General features: G+C 41.8%; 1 protein-coding gene across 4 annotated transcripts in view; it reads right to left on the bottom strand.

Moving 5' to 3' along the window:
* Window positions 1-2,834: 2,834 nt before the first annotated feature.
* nbn (nibrin) overlaps window positions 2,835-19,385 on the bottom strand; it is a 92,057-nt gene continuing 75,506 nt past the window's right edge. For all 4 annotated transcript variants that reach the window (XM_068031631.1, XM_068031628.1, XM_068031629.1 and 1 more), the window contains one exon: window positions 2,835-3,467. In XM_068031631.1, coding sequence (XP_067887732.1) covers window positions 3,434-3,467 — 34 coding nt within the window. In that variant the 3' untranslated portion in view covers window positions 2,835-3,433. The remainder of the gene's footprint in view (window positions 3,468-19,385) is intronic.

The following is a 19,385-nucleotide window of genomic DNA, read 5'->3' as shown; positions in this document are numbered from 1 at the left end:
CATTGTTCCTTGCAAGGTTTGAAGGTGACTTTCATCAGGTGGCAAGAGTGGGAACTGTGAGTTGACGTAAATGGGTTTGTAGATGACTTTATGTTAGCAGTGGGAAAAAAGTATACACGGAACTTCTAGGCAGTGGCAATATGTAGTAGGATCACTGTGCCACCAATGCGCCTTGCAATCAAGAAATGGTGGCTCTCTGTATCTTCTACAGGTTGCAGCTGCTCCAGCTTGGGCAAGTGCAGGTTGAAGCGATTCTGCCTCTATCTATAAGTGAGTGTTGCAGCAGCTGGGTGCCATACATCTTACAGTGCAGCATCACCAGGCTAGCTTGCCTCAGCATGGTAGGTGAATGGAAGCAAAAGCAAACAGAATCTCCAAGGAAACCCATTTTGTGCCCTCTCTAATGTTGGGGTCACAAAGACAGCCTACAGCAAGTGGCAGATGGTAAAGTAGTTATCAAGGAAAAACATTGGTTGAGACCAAGAGATTTTGTATAGCTTTAAAATGTCTTAAGTTAAAAATGCTTGGCTATACCAGTAGATTCAGGCTGTTAACTCCAGTGTAAGGCTGCTGAAACAGTTGCAATCTCCACTAGGAACTGGATACACCAGGGACCCTGGCTTTGCTATCAAGGTATCCATGGCCTTCTTTAAGTCCCCACCTGCCTCTTAATAAGGTCACTAACGAAGAGAGCGCCGATACTCTCAATGATGGGAGTTTGCACATTCAAGGCCTCAAAACAACCAGTTTGCCAAGTGAACCAAAGTGCACAGCCTTTAGAAGGGTGGGAGAGGAGAGATAGTGGCATCGTGATAATGTCACAGAACTAGTAATCTAGAGGCACAGGCTAATGCCCTGGGCACATGGGTTCAAATCCCGCCACAGCAGCTGGTGGAATTTACATTTAACTAATAAATTCAATTAATTAATAAAAATCTGGAATTGAAAGCTCCTCTCAGTAACGGTGCCATGAAACTATCAATCATCGTGAAAACCCATCTGGTTCACGAATGCCCTTTAGGGAAGGAAATCTGATGTCCTTACCTGGTCTGGCCTACATGTGACTCCAGACCCACAGCAATGCGTTTGACTCTTAACTGCCCTCTGAAATGGCCCAGCAAGCCACTCAGCTGTCAAGGGCAATTAGGGATGGGCAACAAATGGTGGCCTTGTCAGTGATACCCACATCCCATGAAAGAATAAATAAAAGTAAACACGAGAGAGAAAGAGGTGAAGCCAGAATTTTGAGCTACATTCCGAAGAGGAGGCAAGTAACATTTTAAATATATTTTTACAGAGAGGCAGACAGCAACACCACATTTTGCAAATGATACCAATATATGTGTGTGTAATGGGGCTCTAGAAAGATGCTCAGTTACTGCAAGCAGATCTTGATGTGTTAAATGGACCAGTGCTTGACAAATTATGTTAACTTAGAAAAGTGTAATATTATGCATGTGGATAAAATGAGAAAATGGTGAATATACTTGCACCTTAGAGGAACAGAATTAAAACAATGGGTGGGATTGGCACATAATTTGCTCTTGATCCAAAATGGATAAGGGAAGTTATGCATTGCTGCAAGTCTTACGGACCTGTAACAGCATTAATTCTGAGCAAAACAAAGGCCTGACAATCTGCCACATTGAAGAGGACTGAAATATACTTATGAAGAAATTGCAGCTGTCCTTTTACAGATCTTCTGATTTGAAGCAACAGCTCCACAATTTTACTGCCTAACTTGCACTCCTTTTCAGGTGACCAGCCAGTATAATATGCAAAGAAACAAATATGGGGGGCGTTATGACATCACTGCTACGTCAGTTGCATGTCATATAAATGCACATGCCTATTTCACCACACCACCTCCTCCCCCAGCAGGTAGCAGGAACTGGGGATTTATCCATGTTGAGACACGTCTCCACTCCCATTTCCCTTAAGGAATGGTGCGAGAGCGTTAGGGAGAAACATAAGCTCCATAGACCTTTCCAGCCTTGAGCTTTCTGTGTCACTCTGTATCCTTTCCCTCTAGGCATTCTTTGCTTCCGCCAAAACTATCAGCCAGCTAGGTCCTACCCTCTGGCACTCAGAGCTAAACTGTTTCACTTTGCTAATTCCCTTCCCATCTTGAAAAGATTCCTCAAAACCTGTTTCAGTTATCTCCCCAAGTCTTCTATAATATAATCCATTTTCACCTTTGTGAACCACCCAGAGATGTTTAATGTTAAAGGCACTATAAAATTGTAAGTTATTGTAAACAAGCTAAAAAAGATAATTTTTTTAAAAATGGTTACAGCAATTAAGATTAGTGATAAAGCTAAAAGGGTTTTCAAACAATTGTAATATTTGACTGCTTGAGGATATTCTTTTCCTTTCGTGGTAGCTGCTGCTGACTGCCCATTTTTGATTTATAGTTGTTTTAAACTCAATGATTAGTAGCTTTGATTCCTGCTGGTGCTTTCTGATTGCTTTGTTGATGACCTGTTTAGTGTGATCTTTTAATTTTTTAAGAATATAAAATTTGAAACAATTAGATAAAAGTGTAACAGAAATTTGAAAATAAACAGTGCGAAGGAGAAAATGTATGCTAGACAAATGGTCCATATAAAAAGGTTTATGATTTTGCGACAAATATCAGAAAAATTTACCCTACCCTGCAGAATTGGCCACCCTATTTGCCCACGCAATAAGGCACTTTAGAAATCTAATAGCGATATTTTCCTTTGCAGTACCTTTCTTCAATTTGGACAGTAAAATGTATATAGAATTTAAATTGATTTGTGAAAAGAAATAATTGCATGAAGGCAATTTTGGATCAATAACAAACTCTCATATATATGCAAAACAATTTAGTTTTTTGTATAAACAATACAGGCTACAAGACATTTTGGTCTGAAGAAGAATGCATGTTATAGGAGAAGCTACTAAAACTCATGCAACTGTATATCTGCCAATTTGACTCTTGTACACTTGTAATAAAAATACTAGTTTGTTTTAAAGGCCACATATTTGTGAACTTTAGTATAAAGCATATAAAGCAGCTTAATTTTCTGCTTTGCATATATCTTAAACAATTCCAATACAATTTCTCGGAATGAACTGTATAATACATTCACACATTTACTGATAATCGTCCTTACACATATACATTCATTTATTAGTCCTCTTTACCTCATGGCTTTCTTAAGTTTCCCTGATTCCACAAAGTTCGGTGCAGTTCACCACATGGTCAACAGAAAATCAATCAAAACTCAGAAAAAGATTGACTTTTAAAACTAGGAGAGAACACAAGCTAAAAATAAACATAAATAGCTGTCCAAAAGAAAATACACTTGACTCCTGGATATCATCTTCAGCTACATCAACAGTTCTTTTCAGCCCAAGCAGGAAAGGGTTTGATTATTGCTGCCAGTGATGTTTAGTTTCCTCAATTTCATCTTATTCTTTTGACAGATTTTGGGTCATATCTGTAAATAAATTCAAATAATTAGCCTCATAAAAGTAGAGCATGGGCCAAAGTGCATGCATACCCATTCAATGGTGATAATATATAATCAAATAGGAACATTCTACAATGGATAATATTTTACACCAGGTAGTATTTTGTTGAAAATTATTTGAGAATTGTGTTTGATCATTTTGAAACACTAATTCACATTTCTAACTTAATCTTAAACCCTGTCATTTCTGAAATGCTGAAAAACAAAGCCAAAAAGAAAAGAACTCTGGCATTCAAAGCATAAGACTGCTGTTGCTAAGCACTCAGTGACCAACAAAAGCCTCCGCAATGACAAAAAAGGTACAAAGGAGCCCACTGGAGGATCAGTGGTCTATAAGAAAGGTTTGATTTTATCTGCCCCCACACACTGTTTTCAATTTCAGCAATTGAGAAAGCACTGAGTAGAAGCAGGAAAAAAAATCATTTCATTCTTAAGTCCCTACAATGAACCCTGATGGTATGGTAGATTTTGTGTCCCAAAACAGTTAGGTGAATTCAGCAATTTTTCTATTTTCCCATCTGCTGCTACATGTTCACTGCAAACTGAGGCAAACTGCTGCTCCAGTTTAATCTCAACTGTGCATTCAGCTGTGATATTCTATTGACACAGGATTCAAAGGACATGCCAGGTGGATATAGCAGCAAATTGGGAGCAGTGGACAGTACATGGTAGCACGATTCACTTAAATGGACTATCCAATTCATTTAAATTCTCTCATAAGCAAGTTGAGTCATCAAGGAAAAAGGATTTTTACACAAAGGCTTGCTTCATTTAAGCGGGTGTCAGCATTTTAGTTTTGAGCTTTGAAACAGGCAGTTTGCCCCTCCAGTTCAGATAGGTAGTGTGTAACCGAAGGAGAGGGCCAATGATGACTTTTTTTAAACTAAAAAGGACAGCACACCTTCAGCACTCCCATCTCACTCGAAAAAAGGGAAAGCAATACCTTCTTTTGTAAAGGCTTAAAGTCATCCATTTAAACAATTTGCACAAATAGTTTTAGTGGCAAAGGGATAGATTGAAAAACTGTTTACCTTTTGGGATTTGGCTTCAATCAAACTCATAGAAAACAAGCTAACAGTAACATATGAATATTTTGAGTTGTATGCCAAAAGGAGTTTGGGCAGGAGAAGTTTGTTGCTGGCACATACAAGCTCAAGCAATCTGAGAGACAGAGATTATAGGGCAATTATGTAGAAAATAAGAATATCATAATTGTGATTAGGGCATGTTCTTTTATACTTGGACTGGCAATAGGGACATTGAGGCTAATAATGCATCTAATCTTTTCCATAAAAGAGCTGGAAATGTCCAAAGGAGTGTGTGAATGAAAAATATTTCACTGGGTAGCACTACCACCTTTGACCTAGATAAGCACAAGGTATATGCAAACAGAGACACACACAAGTACCAGCAGTCCGTAAACAAATTTGAACTTTATTCAGTCTTAGCAATAACACTAATACTGAATTTCTGGCAGCAAGAAATTATCATTTATTATAGATCATCAGCCAAGGTAGAAAGTCTTGTTTATCAATTCATTCCTGCAACCACACTGCAAAATTATATTTCAGTTTTGTTGGTTAGTTTCAGTACAAGTATTACTTACAAGTGAGGTTTCTTGTATTCAATTATGTTATCTCCTTGCAGGTTAAGTCTACAGCACTACATACCTACTACCTAAATTTAGTTAGTGGACCATATACATTTTCAGTTTAGCATTTTCACTGCAAGAGTATATGATCCATCAGTTTATCTAAAGTTTGTTTAGTTTAACTGGTCCTAACAGAATCAGAACCAACTGTACCAATTTTAAATCTAAGCCCTAAAGTGATAAATGTTTATACTTAATAAACTTCTAAACTTGTAAATTCTTTTTGCATTCACTAATCATTCAAAAGGAAGTTCAAGTTGGCTACACAGCAGTGTACCAGACTTGAATTTAAATGAACACATTTTAAGTATGTTACATCCTTTATATTGTGTGTGTGTGTGTATAAAATATGTGATATAAATATATATATCTTTTACAAAACATCAGCATTACTGCAAGAGTGAATGATAGCAATAACTATCTGTAAAAGTTTTCTTTGAAAGTAGACTTGAAAACTGGCTTTATTGTTCAAAGTAGCTTGAGCAGGGTTAGAAAATATATGTTGCCTAGGAGCACAAGCAAACTACAAAATATGGTTGCCAAATCGAATATCCATTAGTAAGGTCTCAAGGCACACTATTCAATAGAATTTACTGATGCATTACTGTGCCTAGTTAAAATAGCTAATAAGCAATTCTGATTAAAATAGAAAAAATTGTAATTTTTATGATAGTTGGAAAAATGCTTGATGAAATTACATTTATAGGTTACAAGTGATAAATTGGAGAATGTAGCCTCTTCCATAAATCTCTGGGAAAGAAATGGGATTAGGGCCAAGACACGGAATTTCTGCTGGGGTCTAAAGAGGATGCTTTTGGTCTTGCCAATGGTAAGCAAAGGTCTCCCTGTGCCCAGGAAGGGATTCTCTCTTCCCCCCACCCCCCCTTCAGCAGAAAGTGTCACCCCCGATGGAAGACCCCTCCCCCACCCTCGCGATTGACCTGCCCACCCCCTCCCCCCCCTCACCAGGGCCTGCTTGATTGGCCCCAGCGATCCCTGACCCCACTTACTGGCACTCTGGGCATTCACACTGGCTGCTGCAGTCCCAGCAGTGGCACTACAGGGACTGAAGAGCTGCCGGCTCTCCGACTGGCTGGCAGCTCTTGAAGATGGGACATCCTTCCTTAGAGGGGCGCAAGCCACGACTGCAGGCAGTTAAGTGCTCAAGCATCATAAAGTACGGTCGTGCTTTCCAGGGCTCACGGAGGTGGGCTTGTCCCCGACTTTCCAGCCAGTGGCAGGGCCACTGCCTCCATATTAAATCCTGGCCAAAGAGTCAGGAATAAAACTTTTACAATACTCGATTCAAAGAAATGAGGGAACAACTAAAGCTGGTTCTCAATGAAAATTCAGTAGAGGACAAGTGGATCACCTTTAAAGAATAAAATAGACCATGGAGGGCACTTACATTCATAAAATCAACAACCCCTGATCAAACAAGTGTGACACTAACAAAATTATTAAAAACCAAAGATAACGTGGACATATCCTGGTAGAGAACGCTCAAGAAATTCACTGGGAAATGCAAACATTTGTTAAAAGGAGAAAAATCAGAGGAATAAAAAGAGACCAAGAAAACAAATATGCTAAACACAACAGTAAAATACTCTTTTAGTACCATGGCTATAAAATGGCAGTCACTGAAGAGCAAAAAAACCACAAAAGTAGCATGTGACGTCACATTGAAAATGAACTTAAAAAGGTAAATATTCTGAATGATTATTTCCTTCAAGTATTCAAGCCTTTCCCAAATAGAGCTAACCTACTTAATGTATTTTGCTATTAACGAAGGAAATCTTCAATTAGCTAAACAAATAAATCTCCAGAGATCAATGGTATATATTTCAGAATGCTGAGTGAGAGTAGAGATCAGTAAGGTGTTGAAAATGATTTTGAGTGAGTTTCCGGTGATTGGGGGCGGGGGGGTGGTTCCAGTAGTTCAGAAACAGGCCAATGTGGTGTTTATATTCACAAAGTGAGGGGGGTTGGGGGGGAAGGGGGGACAGGAGAGGGGTGAAATCAAACACAAGCAATTACTGACTCGTTATTTCCATCGGAAATAATGCAATCAATTTTGATTCTTAGGAGTAAACATGAAGATTATTTGTAAGCAACAACCTAGTAAATATCAGTCAACATGGATTTCAAAAGGGAAGATCCTGCCTGAGTACCCTCCTCGACTTCTTTGACAAACGGAGAATGTAAGTGGACTGTGATAAGCCCCAAATGTGGTGCACACAGGCATCCAAAAGACTTCTGAGAAAGTTCCACACCAAAGGTTGTTAGTTAAATTCAATACTAACAGTAAACTCTGCAAATGGATAAGAACTTGACTGAAGGATAGGAAGTAAGTACTTGTTATATCAGGATAGGGGAGAAATGCTGAGCAGGGTGCCCCAGAGCTCAGTGTTGGAACACTATTGTGTCTAACTTATATAAATGACTTGGATCAGAAACTCATCACAAAGTGTTCAAATTTGATGATACCAAATGAGGAGCGTTGTGGACTTGAAGGAGGCAGCTCAGAAATAATGTAATGTAAACTGTTAGACAGAATATGTAAGAGGGTTTAATAATGGCACACAAAATCTAGTGGAAACAAGTGCAAAGTATTGCAAATTGCAAGAAGAAAGTAAATGACATACACGTGTCAGAAATGATGCTGAAATAGACAAGCTGGAAGAAAACGAGGAGTCATAGTTAAGGCTCAATGGTTCCAATCAATATAAAACCAAAACAGCAGAGAAGTCAGAGGAAATGGCATCTGAACTGAATAGTGCTCTGGTCAGACCACATCTTAAGGTGTGCGTTCAAGTCTAGTCACTGGGACACGGGAAACATTCATGGTCTAAACACGGTCACGAAAAACCACAAGGTTGATCTCTAATGACAAATGGTTGAGCTGTGAGGAAAAACTGAAAACACTTGGCATTTCAACTTGAGAAGTGATTTTATAGAGGTATATAAAATAGGGAATGGGAAAAGTAAATCCAGAATCTTCTTTGGCCTCCTTATCTCGGGAGACAATGGATAAGTGCACAGAGGTGGTCAGTGGTTTGTGGAGCAGCGCCTGGAGTGGCTATAAAGGCCAATCCTAGAGTGGCAGACTCTTCCACAGGTGCTGCAGATAAAATTGGTTGACGGGGCTGTTACACAGTTGGCTCTCCCCTTGCGCTTCTGTCTTTTTTTCTGCCAACTGCTAAGTCTCTTAGACTCGCCACACTTTAGCCCCGCCTTTATGGCTGCCCGCCAGCTCTGGCGATCACTGGCAACTGACTCCCACAACTTGTGATCAATGTCACAGGACTTCATGTCGCGTTTGCAGACGTCTTTAAAGCGGAGACATGGACAGCCGGTGGGTCTGATACCAGTGGCAAGCTCGCTGTACAATGTGTCCTTGGGGATCCTGCCATCTTCCATGCGGCTCACATGGCCAAGCCATCTCAAGCGCCGTTGACTCAGTTGGGTCAGCTGGGCATGTTGGCCGCCTCGAGGACTTGTGTTGGAGATGCGGTCCTGCCACCTGATGCCAAGGATTCTCCGGAGGCAGCGAAGATGGAATGAATTGAGACGTCACTCTTGGCTGACATACGTTGTCCAGGCCTCGCTGCCGTAGAGCAAGGTACTGAGGACACAGGCTTGATACACTCGGACTTTTGTGTTCCGTGTTAGTGCGCCATTTTCCCACACTCTCTTGGCCAATCTGGACATAGCAGTGGAAGCCTTTCCCATGCACTTGTTGATTTCTGCATCGAGAGACAGGTTACTGGTGATAGTTGAGCCTAGGTAGGTGAACTCTTGAACCACTTCCAGAGCGTGGTCGCCGATATTGATGGATGGAGCATTTTTGACGTCCTGTCCCACGATGTTAGTTTTCTTGAGGCTGATGCTTAGGCCAAATTCATTGCAGGCAGCCGCAGCCACAAACCTATCAATGAGACTCTGCAGACTCTCTTCAGTGTGAGATGTTAATGCAGCATCGTCAGCAAAGAGGAGTTCTCTGATGAGGACTTTCCGTACTTTGGTCTTCATTCTTAGGCGGGCAAGGTTGAACAACCTGCCACCTGATCTTGTGTGGAGGAAAATTCCTTCTTCTGAAGACTTGAACGCATGTGAGAGCAGCAGGGAGAAGAAAATCCCAAACAGTGTAGGTGCGAGAACACAGCCCTGTTTCATGCCACTCAGGATAGGAAAGGGGTCTGATGAGGCACCGCTATGCTGAATTGTGCCTTTCATATTGTCATGGAATGAGGTGATGATACTTAGTAGCTTTGGTGGACATCCGATCTTTTCTAGTAGTCTGAAGAGACCACGTCTGCTGACGAGGTCAAAGGCTTTGGTGAGATCAATGAAAGCAACGTAGAGGGGCATCTGTTGTTCGCGGCATTTCTCCTGTAGCTGACGAAGGGAGAACAGCATGTCAATGGTCGATCTCTCTGCTTGAAAGCCACACTGTGCCTCAGGGTAGACACGCTCGGCCAGCTTCTGGAGCCTGTTTACAGCGACTCGAGCAAAGACTTTCCCCACTATGCTGAGCAGGGAGATTCCACGGTAGTTGTTGCAGTCACCGCGGTCACCTTTGTTTTTATAAATCCAGAATATTATTTTAATTAAATAGTGAAAGTAGGACAGGCATACACAGGTTCAAGCTAATAAGACATATTTAGGACTGAAGTTAGGAAATTCTTAGCACACACATGGGCGGGATTTAATGAGCCTCCCGGAGACAGGCTAGGAGGTGGGTGTGGGGCACAGAATTGCGACAGGAGACAGGCAGAGGGCCTGTTGCCTTCCCCTCGTCCAGGCCTCCTGCAGTACCAGTGGCGCTGCCGATACTACTGAGCTGATTGGCTGGCAGCTCTTGGAGGCAGGATTTCCGTCTTTAAAGGGATGGGGATCCTGGTACCAGGAAATTAGTTGCCCGAGTGCCGTTAAATAGAGGTGCTCGGAGCCCCGCCGGTTCTGCTAAATTCAGCCCAATGGAACTGATTTCCAGTAATACTAGTAGATGCAAAAACCCAGGAACCTTTCAATAAGCATTCAGATACCTGAAATGGCAAGACTTGAGGATCTCTCTGGATGGATGAATTAACATGGGCGGAATTTTTTAAAAAAATATTCATATGTGGGAATGCAGGCATCACTGGCAAGGCCAGCTTTTATTGCCCATCCCTAATTGACATTGTGAGGTGGTGGTGAGCTGCCTTCTTGAATTGCTGCAGTCCTTGGGCTATAGGTTAGGAAGGGAGTTCCAGGATTTTAACCCAGCAATCGTGAAGGAACGGCAATATTGTTCCAAGTCATGGTGTGAGGCTTGGAGGGGAACTTGCAGGTCGTGATTTTCCCATGTATCTGCTGCCTTTGCCCTTCTACGTGGTAGAGGTTGTGGGTTTGGAAGGCACTGTCGAAGGAGCCATGGTGAGTTGCTGCAGGGCATCTTGTACATGGTACATACTGATGGCACAGTGTGTTGGTGATGAAGGAGTGAATGTTGAAGGTGATCGATGGGGTACTGATCAAGCAGGCTGCTTTGTCCTGGATGATGTCGGGCTTCTTGACAGTTGTTCAAGCGGTACTCATCCAGGCAAGTGTAGAGTATTCCATCACACACCTGACTTGAGCTTTGTAGATGCTGGAGAGGCACTGGGGAGACAGGAACGGAGTTACTCGCCTCTGCCCTGCTCTTGTAGCCACAGCATTTATGTGGCTGGTCCAGTTCAGTTTCTGGTCAATGGTAACCACCAACCCCCCCCCCACCCACCAGGATGTTGATATTGGGGGGATTCAGCGATGGTAATGTCATTAAATGTCAAGGGGAGATGGTTAGATTCTCTCTTGCTTGAGGTGGTCATTGCCTGGCACTTGTGTGGTGCAAATGTTACTTGCCACTTATCAGCCCAAGCTTGGATGTTGTCCAGGTCTTGCTGCATATGGACATGGGCTGCTTCGGTATCTGGGGAGTTGCAAATGGTGAACATTGTGCAATCATCAGCGAACATCCCCACTTTTGACCTTATGATGAAGCAGCTGAAGATGGTTGGGCCTAGGACACTACCCTGAGCAACTACTGCAGTGATGTCCTGGAACTGAGATGATTGACCTCCGACAATCACAACCATCTTCATTTGTGCTACATATGACTCCAACCAGTGGAGCATTTTCCCCCCGGTTCCCAGGGCCCCTTGATGCCATAATCGGTTAAATACTGCTTTGATGTCAAGGGCAGTCACTCTCACCTCACCAGTTCAGCTCTTTTGTCCATGGTCAGGAGCTGAGTGGCCTGGCAGAACCCAAACTGAACGTCAGTGAGCAGGTTATTGCTGAGCAAATGCCACAAGAGCACGGTTGATGACCCCTTCCATCACTGTGCTGATGATCGAGAGTAGACTGATAGGACGGTAACTGGCTGGGTTGGATTTATCCAGTTTTTTGTGCACAGGACATACCTGGGCAATTTTCCACATTGCCGGGTAGATGCCAGTGTTGTAGCTGTACTGGAACAGCTTGGCTTGGGGCGCGGCTAGTTTTGGAGCACAGGTCTTCAGTACTATTGTTGGAATGTTGCCAGGGTCCATAGCCTTTGCAGTATCCAGTGCCTTCCCAGTCCATAATTATCCTCTATCCATGATTTTGTGTTAGACAGGAAATGGGATAGTAGAGTAACAAGTTGGGGAATCAAAAATAATGTCAAGAGATGAAACTGGGTATCACTGACGCATGTGTGAACACTGACCCCATGTTCATGGATGATGTCAATAAGAGGTAACATACATAAGTGGAACAGTCAGCTGTGTATCAAAGGAGACCATGTGAACGCTAGAGAAGCAATTACAGGAGATGAGCTGGCTGCAATGGAATGGAAGGAAATGGAACCATGCGAGGACAGTGCCATGGAGGCATACCAGAGGAGAGATACCAGAGCAGAATGATTTGGTTAATCTAATTGAATGTTGCAGAGAGATCAGGGAAGGCACAACAGTTGTATCTAAATAAAATGTCATTAATTGCTTTGATTAGAGCTGTTTCAGTGGTGTACTTGTAGTAGAAATCAGACTAAATTGGAAGTGATTCTCCAGAATCGTGGTGATGAAAGGGAGGTTGACAACGAAGCAGTACAGAAAGTAAGCTCTTTAAGAGTGTGATTACATCTTTAATGACCTGCTCTGGAGATTTTATGAAGAGAGGCAGCTTCCAATCTCTGGAAATTTGATTTTAAAAAAACACTAATAAACTAAAAGTGTCTTTGAAGTCATGTATACAAGTGCTGCCAGTCAGTACTACATAAAACATACTGTGGCCTTTTTAAAAAATAAATCTCTGAATAGTGTATTGACTGAGGTCATTCAAAGTCACTGACTGCCTTAATCAGGATGATATTGTTTAGAGTTTGAATATATTGTAATAGGAGCAGAAGTTTCTATTAGTTGGCAGCACAGGGCGCAGTGGTTAGCACCGCAGCCTCACAGCTCCAGCGACCCGGGTTTAGTTCTGGGTACAGCCTGTGCGGAGTTTGCAAGTTCTCCTTGTGACCGCATGGGTTTCCGCCGGGTGCTCCGGTTTCCTCCCACAGCCAAAGACTTGCAGGTTGATAGGTAAATTGGCCATTGTAAATTGCCCCTAGTGCAGGTAGATGGTAGGAGAATGGTGGGGATGTGATAGGGAATATGGGATTAATGTAGGATTAGTATAAATGGGTGGTTGTTGGTCGGCACAGACTCGGTGGGCCGAAGGGCCTGTTTCAGTGCTGTATCTCTCGATGACTCTATGACTAGTTATGAGCACAAATAACTTATGTAAACTGCAATTAAACACACTATATAGGTTGATCTTGGACTGCTATTTAATTATACTTTTGTCCTAGGAAAACCAAGCTTTTTTCCCCATCTTCAAAGTGTAACACTGAAGATGCACAATAAGAACTGAATGACTGCTGACAAAGACTGCTCCACAAAGAGACTGAAAAAGCAAATAAAGTGGGAAAATAACATACCTGAACTACAGCAATTTGGATAAGGAACAGAGAGAAATATATACAGCAGAAAAAGTAGACCATGCAACTCTATTATGTTTGGAGTGGAAAGACTGTAAGAGTAGATTCTGATACTTCACTTGGCCATTTGTTGCTTGATCAATCAATTTAAACGTTCAAATGCAATTAAAATCTGATCCTAAAAACAATTATTACTGCCAGAATTTTCTGCACCTGGTGGCTAAGAAGTATTTTGTGTTTAAGGGACAGGACTGAAAGGGTCCAATCAAATCTGCAGTAACCTGAAGAGTTACAGTCAAAATAAGGCTGAGCTTGAGCAGATTATTTGACACAGGTGTGGGGTGGGGAAAAGAGAGTTTAGAATATCACAGCTAAGTTCCCACTTGGCATCCACACCTGTACTTCCCAAGAAGCGATCAATGGATTGAGAAGCCTCGTATCACTATTCCGTTGCCAAATTTAGATGCATTGAGCCCAGATGTACCATTTTCACCACTGCTCAGGCATAAGATCAAGTTATCCTGCTCAAACCAAGAATTGAACCTTGGACCATTTCAGTTTGTGTGACTCAGTATTGTCAGTGATGCACTTACATATTGACTTATCACAGTCCCATAATAGCCTATTTTTAATTAGCTCATGATGGCTGCTATTGCAAGAAGGAACCAAAAAAAAACAACCCAAATCCAGCCATTTGATTCTGGCTTCTGCATGAACATGCCACAATTTGAACAGGGTCATCCTGGTTTCTGTAAACATTAGTGATTTAAGCCGGGTATTAAATGTAATTTAAAAAAGGCTTGGAAAACAAAATATACTGATCAAATAATTGGTCTTGGTTTCTTAGCATTTCTGTCTCTACTTACAATACATTAATTATTGAAATGCCTCATATGTGCTTCAATTGTATTCTAGTAATGGTAAATCCCAAGAATTCATTCTCACTCATAACAGGAAAAGACATCAGTCGGGTACATCTCAATTTGTGCCTAAAGAGGTCTGCGCAGTCTTGAAAACAAAATCTGTTGCCTTTCTTAGTATTTTATGATGTTTTGCATTCATGCATGAATGGTTTGACAAACAAGCTTTTATCTTTACAGTTCTATCCTGTTCATCAACCTTTTTTTGCTTAGACAGGAAAATATCCCCATTTCTGAACTGAATTACATCATCATTTAACTGGAGGTTTATTTACAGGCAAACATTGCTTCTAAGCAACATATGCTTATTAGCCTACAATGTTCAAAGAAAATGTGCAATTGTAAAATCTATGTCAATATTTCTTAGCAGAGCGGGGGTACACTGACAAATACAGGAGTGCATTGTTCTGTGTTCTGCAGTTCTAGTAACATAATTACGGCATCAATTTTTCAAAAATCGCTACAATGGAAAACCTGAAAAATTCACATGATTAAAACACTCCAGGGAAGGTTCACAAAATAAAAGAGCTGCCGTATGCTAGATTTAAGAGTCTATGATATTCTGGATCATAACTGCACACCAAGAACAAAAGTGGAACAGACTAATGGCTACAACTATCCCAATATACAGGACAGCCATTTATGACTTACAGGTTACAATGTCAAGTGTCTAAATACAAGCAAATTTAAACTTTTTGACCTTGCCTTTCTTTAGTAGTTTGTAGGCAGACCACCTGGGGCACATTTAGTGTATAATCCTATCTCACCTAAAATACTGTGATCAGATTTGCTGGCCACTCTGTCCTAGTACCTTGCAGTCTCAACCAACTGACACAAGATATGCTCTATTAATGAGATACTTAGGTTTATTCCCCAACAGGGCATTCCTGATAAGCAGCAGCACCTAGTCTCTGACTTCTGACTAGCACTCCGTGCAAATGTGCTCATCAGGAGCACCTGATCAGGGAAATCAGGCCTATTGTGCCAAATGCCATCAGAATTAATACAGTTGCGGAAGTTATTGATGGGTAAAGAAAAAGAAGTCCCATGGTACTGGCAGAGGCCAAAGAAAATAGAGGAAGATCAGGTTAACATTTGAGGTCAAAGACCTTTTCAATGACCCGACTTTCTACTGCTTGATTTGCTGAATGTTTCCATCAGTTTCTGTTTTTATTTCAGGTTTCCAGCATCTATAGTATTTTATTTTTTGTTAGGAAACAGGATGTGGAGCCAAAGGAGAGATGGAGAAGTGACCAAAAGCTTGGAGAAAGTCATTGTAAAGTGAGAGGAGGAAGGTGAAGAGGTGAGGAGATAGAGAATTCCAGAAAGTGGGGCCTAAGTGGCTGAAGGGATGTCGGAACAAAGGGAGGGAAAGGTACACAGAGGCCAGAGTCAGAGGAATGGAGAGTTTAGGGCTGGGGTTCATTGGCCTGCAGAAGAGGACAGGGAGTTGTAAGGACACGAAGGAATTTAAAAATAAGGAAATTTTAAGGTTGGGGCAGTGGGAAACTTGCAGCCAATGTAAGTATGCCAGTGTTACGATACTGAACTAGTAACCCAGAAGTCACTAGTTCAAATCCCATTATGACAAGAAGCTAAGTTCGGTTAATCTTTTAATTTGTGGACGTATCAGGAAAAATAACCATGAAAGGTGCTGGACTGGTGTAAAATCTCAACTAGTTCACTAACATCTTGCAAGGACCAGAACCTGTCACCCCAACTTGGTCTGGCCTACAGCTAATTCCAGTCCCACATGGTGTGGTTGACTCTTAATGCCCTCAGAGCAACTAGGGATAGGCAATAAACGTTGGCTAGCCTGTGTCACCCATAACCTAGGTACAAATATTAAGAAAAAAAAGAGAGGATGAGGGTGAGTGGAACTTCGTACAAGATAGGATACAAGCAATTGGGTTTTAGACACATTGGCAAATATGGGATGGCGGAAAAGAATTTGGAGTAACTAGGTCTGGAGATGATGAAGGCTTATATGAGGGGTTCAGCAGTGGATGAGATGAGGAGGGTGATGCTCCAGAGGTAGAAATAAGGCAGTCTGTGATAGAGGATATAGGGTTGGATACTCAGCTTGAAGTTGAACAGGAGCAGTAGAGTCATTTGCGTACATTCATGGACAGCATTAGAAAGGAGCAGCACATTGACGGGGAAGAGAACACAGTCACAGATGGATCCTTGTGAATCTGACTGTGACAGTGTTGGAAGAGAAGCCATTGCTAGAGATATGCTGGTTATGATGAGATCGCTAACAGTCAAACCAAGCAATAGCAGTTTCACTGAGCTGGACAATAGAGGAGAGATGCTGGAAGCAGATGGCAGTCTCTACCATGTTGAAAGCTGTAAAGAGGATGAGGAAAGTCAATGCACCATGGTTAGTTGCACAGAATGTTGCTCATAACTTTTGTTAGGGCTGATTCAGTGCTACAGGAGACATGAAAATCAAAATTCAAACCTGAAGTTGTGGGAAGATCTGAGAGGCAACATGTTCCAGGCCTTTGGGCAGCAACAAGAGGTTAGGGTTCTGAAGAAGGGTCACTGACCTGAAATGTTAACTCTGCTTCTCTCTCCACAGATATTGCCAGACCTGCTGAATATTTCCAGCATTTCTTGTTTTTTAACAAGAGGTTAGGGATTGGGTAGTAGTTTGCATGGGCATAAGGGTTGAGGATGGCAGTTTTAAAAGGGGAAGGGAAAGTAGCTGGGGACAGAGAAGTAATTACAATGTCAACTAGCATGGGGCCAGGGAGAAAAATTGCATGACAAATACAGAAAATGCTGGAAATAATCAGCAGGACAGGTAGCATCTGTGGAGAGAGAAAAATAGAGTTAACATTTCAGGTCGATGACCTATCAACAGACCGTCAAAAGTTTGAGATGCAACAGGTTTTGAGGAAATGCAAAGGCAGGGAAAGGGAAGGGGAGGAAAGAAGAAAAGGACTGTGAAAGGGTGGAATGCAGGAGAGATTAAATGATGAAATGAATGATGGTGCAAGCCAAAAAGGATGATAACTGGACAAGTAATGAGCAGTGGTTCTCAAACTTTTGCATCCACGGATCACTTAGGTGGGGCAAAAGACACTGCGGACCACTTACCTGTCCTACCCCACCCATTGTCGCTTGCCACTGCAAAAAAACTCATCAAAATTAATGCGGACTTATGGAAACTATATTAATCAAACAAAATCAACAGTAACATAAATCTTTCTTATAAAACTACATTGTTGTTTCTTGTACTTATGACAACTAGTGCCATGCAAGGAACAGCCAGCCTGCGAGTGGTGGGGACAAGGGTTCTGGCCTGTTCTCTCATATGGCCTTGGCTGCAATGCTGCGCATCAGTGACTTGCATTTTGCACCAATCCGTGCACCACACTGACAACCACTGATCTAGAGGAGGTGTACATGGTCATAACAGAATCATTGCTAATAGCTGCTGTCTAAAAGAATGGGAGTGGTGATTATGATCTGAAATTGTCGAACTCAATGTTGAGGCCAGAATGCTGTAAAGAGCCGTATCAAAAGATGAGGTGCTGTACCTTTAGCTTCCGTTGAACTTCATTAGAATAGCGTAGGAGGTTAAGGTGAGAGAGGTCAGAGTGGGAGGGCAGGGAACTAAAATGACAAGTCATGGAAATTCAAGGTCACACTTTTAGACTAAACGGAGGTATTCCGCCAAGCAATCATCCAATCTGCGTTTGGTCTCTCAAATGCAGAGCAGACTGCAACATGAGCAGTGAATGCAGTATACGAAATAGAAAGTACAAGTAAATCACCATCACCTGGAAGGATTGTTTTAAAGTGAAAAGGGAGGAGGTGAAAGGGCAGGTGTTGCATTTCCTGCAACTGCAAGGGAAGATGGTGTAGGAAGGTGAGAGGTGATTGAAGAATGGACCAGGCTGTCATGGAGGGAACAGTCCCCTCGGAATACTGAAAGGAGAGAGGAGGGGAATATGTGATGGTGACATTGTTCTGGAAGTGGCAGAAATGGTAGAGCATAATCCATTGAATGTAGAGTCTGGTGTAGTGGAAGGTGTGGGCAAGGGGAATCCTATTATGGTTCTGGGGAGGAGCTATCGTAGTCAGGAAGGAATGGTATTAAGGGAGCCCCCTCCCTCTGGACTAGTTATTTCTAGCTAGTGGACGCACAGTGCCTTACCATCATCATCTGCTTTGATTTCAAACCTAATACACCAATTTTCTGCATTTCCATCTCTCCTGTTTTCTTGCTACATCTATTCACATGTTCCTGGCTTGTTTAAGGTTTCTTTCCATTAACGGAGATAATCGGTTATCGTCCAACAATCATTCTGATAGTTCTTGGCTACTTTTTTATTTTTTGTTTATCTCCCCTCTACTTTCTGATTCTATTAATGTTCGTTTCTTCTATTTTTCTGTTCTGAAGGCTGAAATGCCTGTTGATGCTACATGACCTGTGATACCAGAATTTTTGCTTTTCTTAAAGCATATATGGGAATGCGTTAAAACTGATACTATCAATATAAAAGAAACGTGTCTATACATGCACCACTTTAATACTCCAAATACATACCTGATGGATTGGGAAACGTTACTTCAAAGGATGACAGTGGATAGGCAATGGCAAACATTCAAAGAGTGCATGGATGAACTGCAACAATTGTTTATTCCTTTCTGGCACAAAAGTAATGTGGGAAAGGTAGCCAAACCGTGCCTTACAAGGGAAATTAGAGATAGCAATAGATCCAAGGAAGAGGCATATAAATTCACCAGAAAAAACAACAGACCTGAGGATTGGGAGCAGTTTAGAATTCAGCAACGGAGGACCAAGGGATTGATTAAGGAGGGGAAAATAGAGTACGAGAGTAAGCTTGCGGGGAACATAAAAACTGACTGTAAAAATTTCTATAGGTATGTGAAGAGAAAAAGATTGGTGAAGACAAATGTAGGTCCCTTACAGTCAGAAACAGGGGAATTTATTATGGGGAACAAAGAAATGGCTGACCAACTAAATGCATACTTTGGTTCTCTCTTCACAAAGAAGGACACAAATAACATACTAGAAATGTTGAGGAACACAGTGTTTAGTAAGAGGGAGGAACTGAAGGAAATCAGTATTAGCAGAGAAATAGTGTTGGGGAAATTGATGGGATGGAAGGCCGATAAATCCCCAGGGCCTGATAATCTACATCCCTAAGTAATTAAGGAAGTATCCCTAGAAATAGTGGATGCATTGGTGGTCATCTTCCAAGACTCTGGAACAGTTCCTACAGATTGGAGGGTAGCTAATGTAACCCCACTATTTAAAAAGGGAGGTAGAGAGAAAACAGGGAATT

This window comes from Heterodontus francisci, chromosome 5 (assembly GCF_036365525.1).
Source record: "Heterodontus francisci isolate sHetFra1 chromosome 5, sHetFra1.hap1, whole genome shotgun sequence".
NCBI classification, from domain to species: Eukaryota; Metazoa; Chordata; class Chondrichthyes; order Heterodontiformes; family Heterodontidae; genus Heterodontus; species Heterodontus francisci.
Note: the sequence above shows the minus strand (reverse complement) of the source record. Positions and strands in the feature narration are given on the sequence as shown.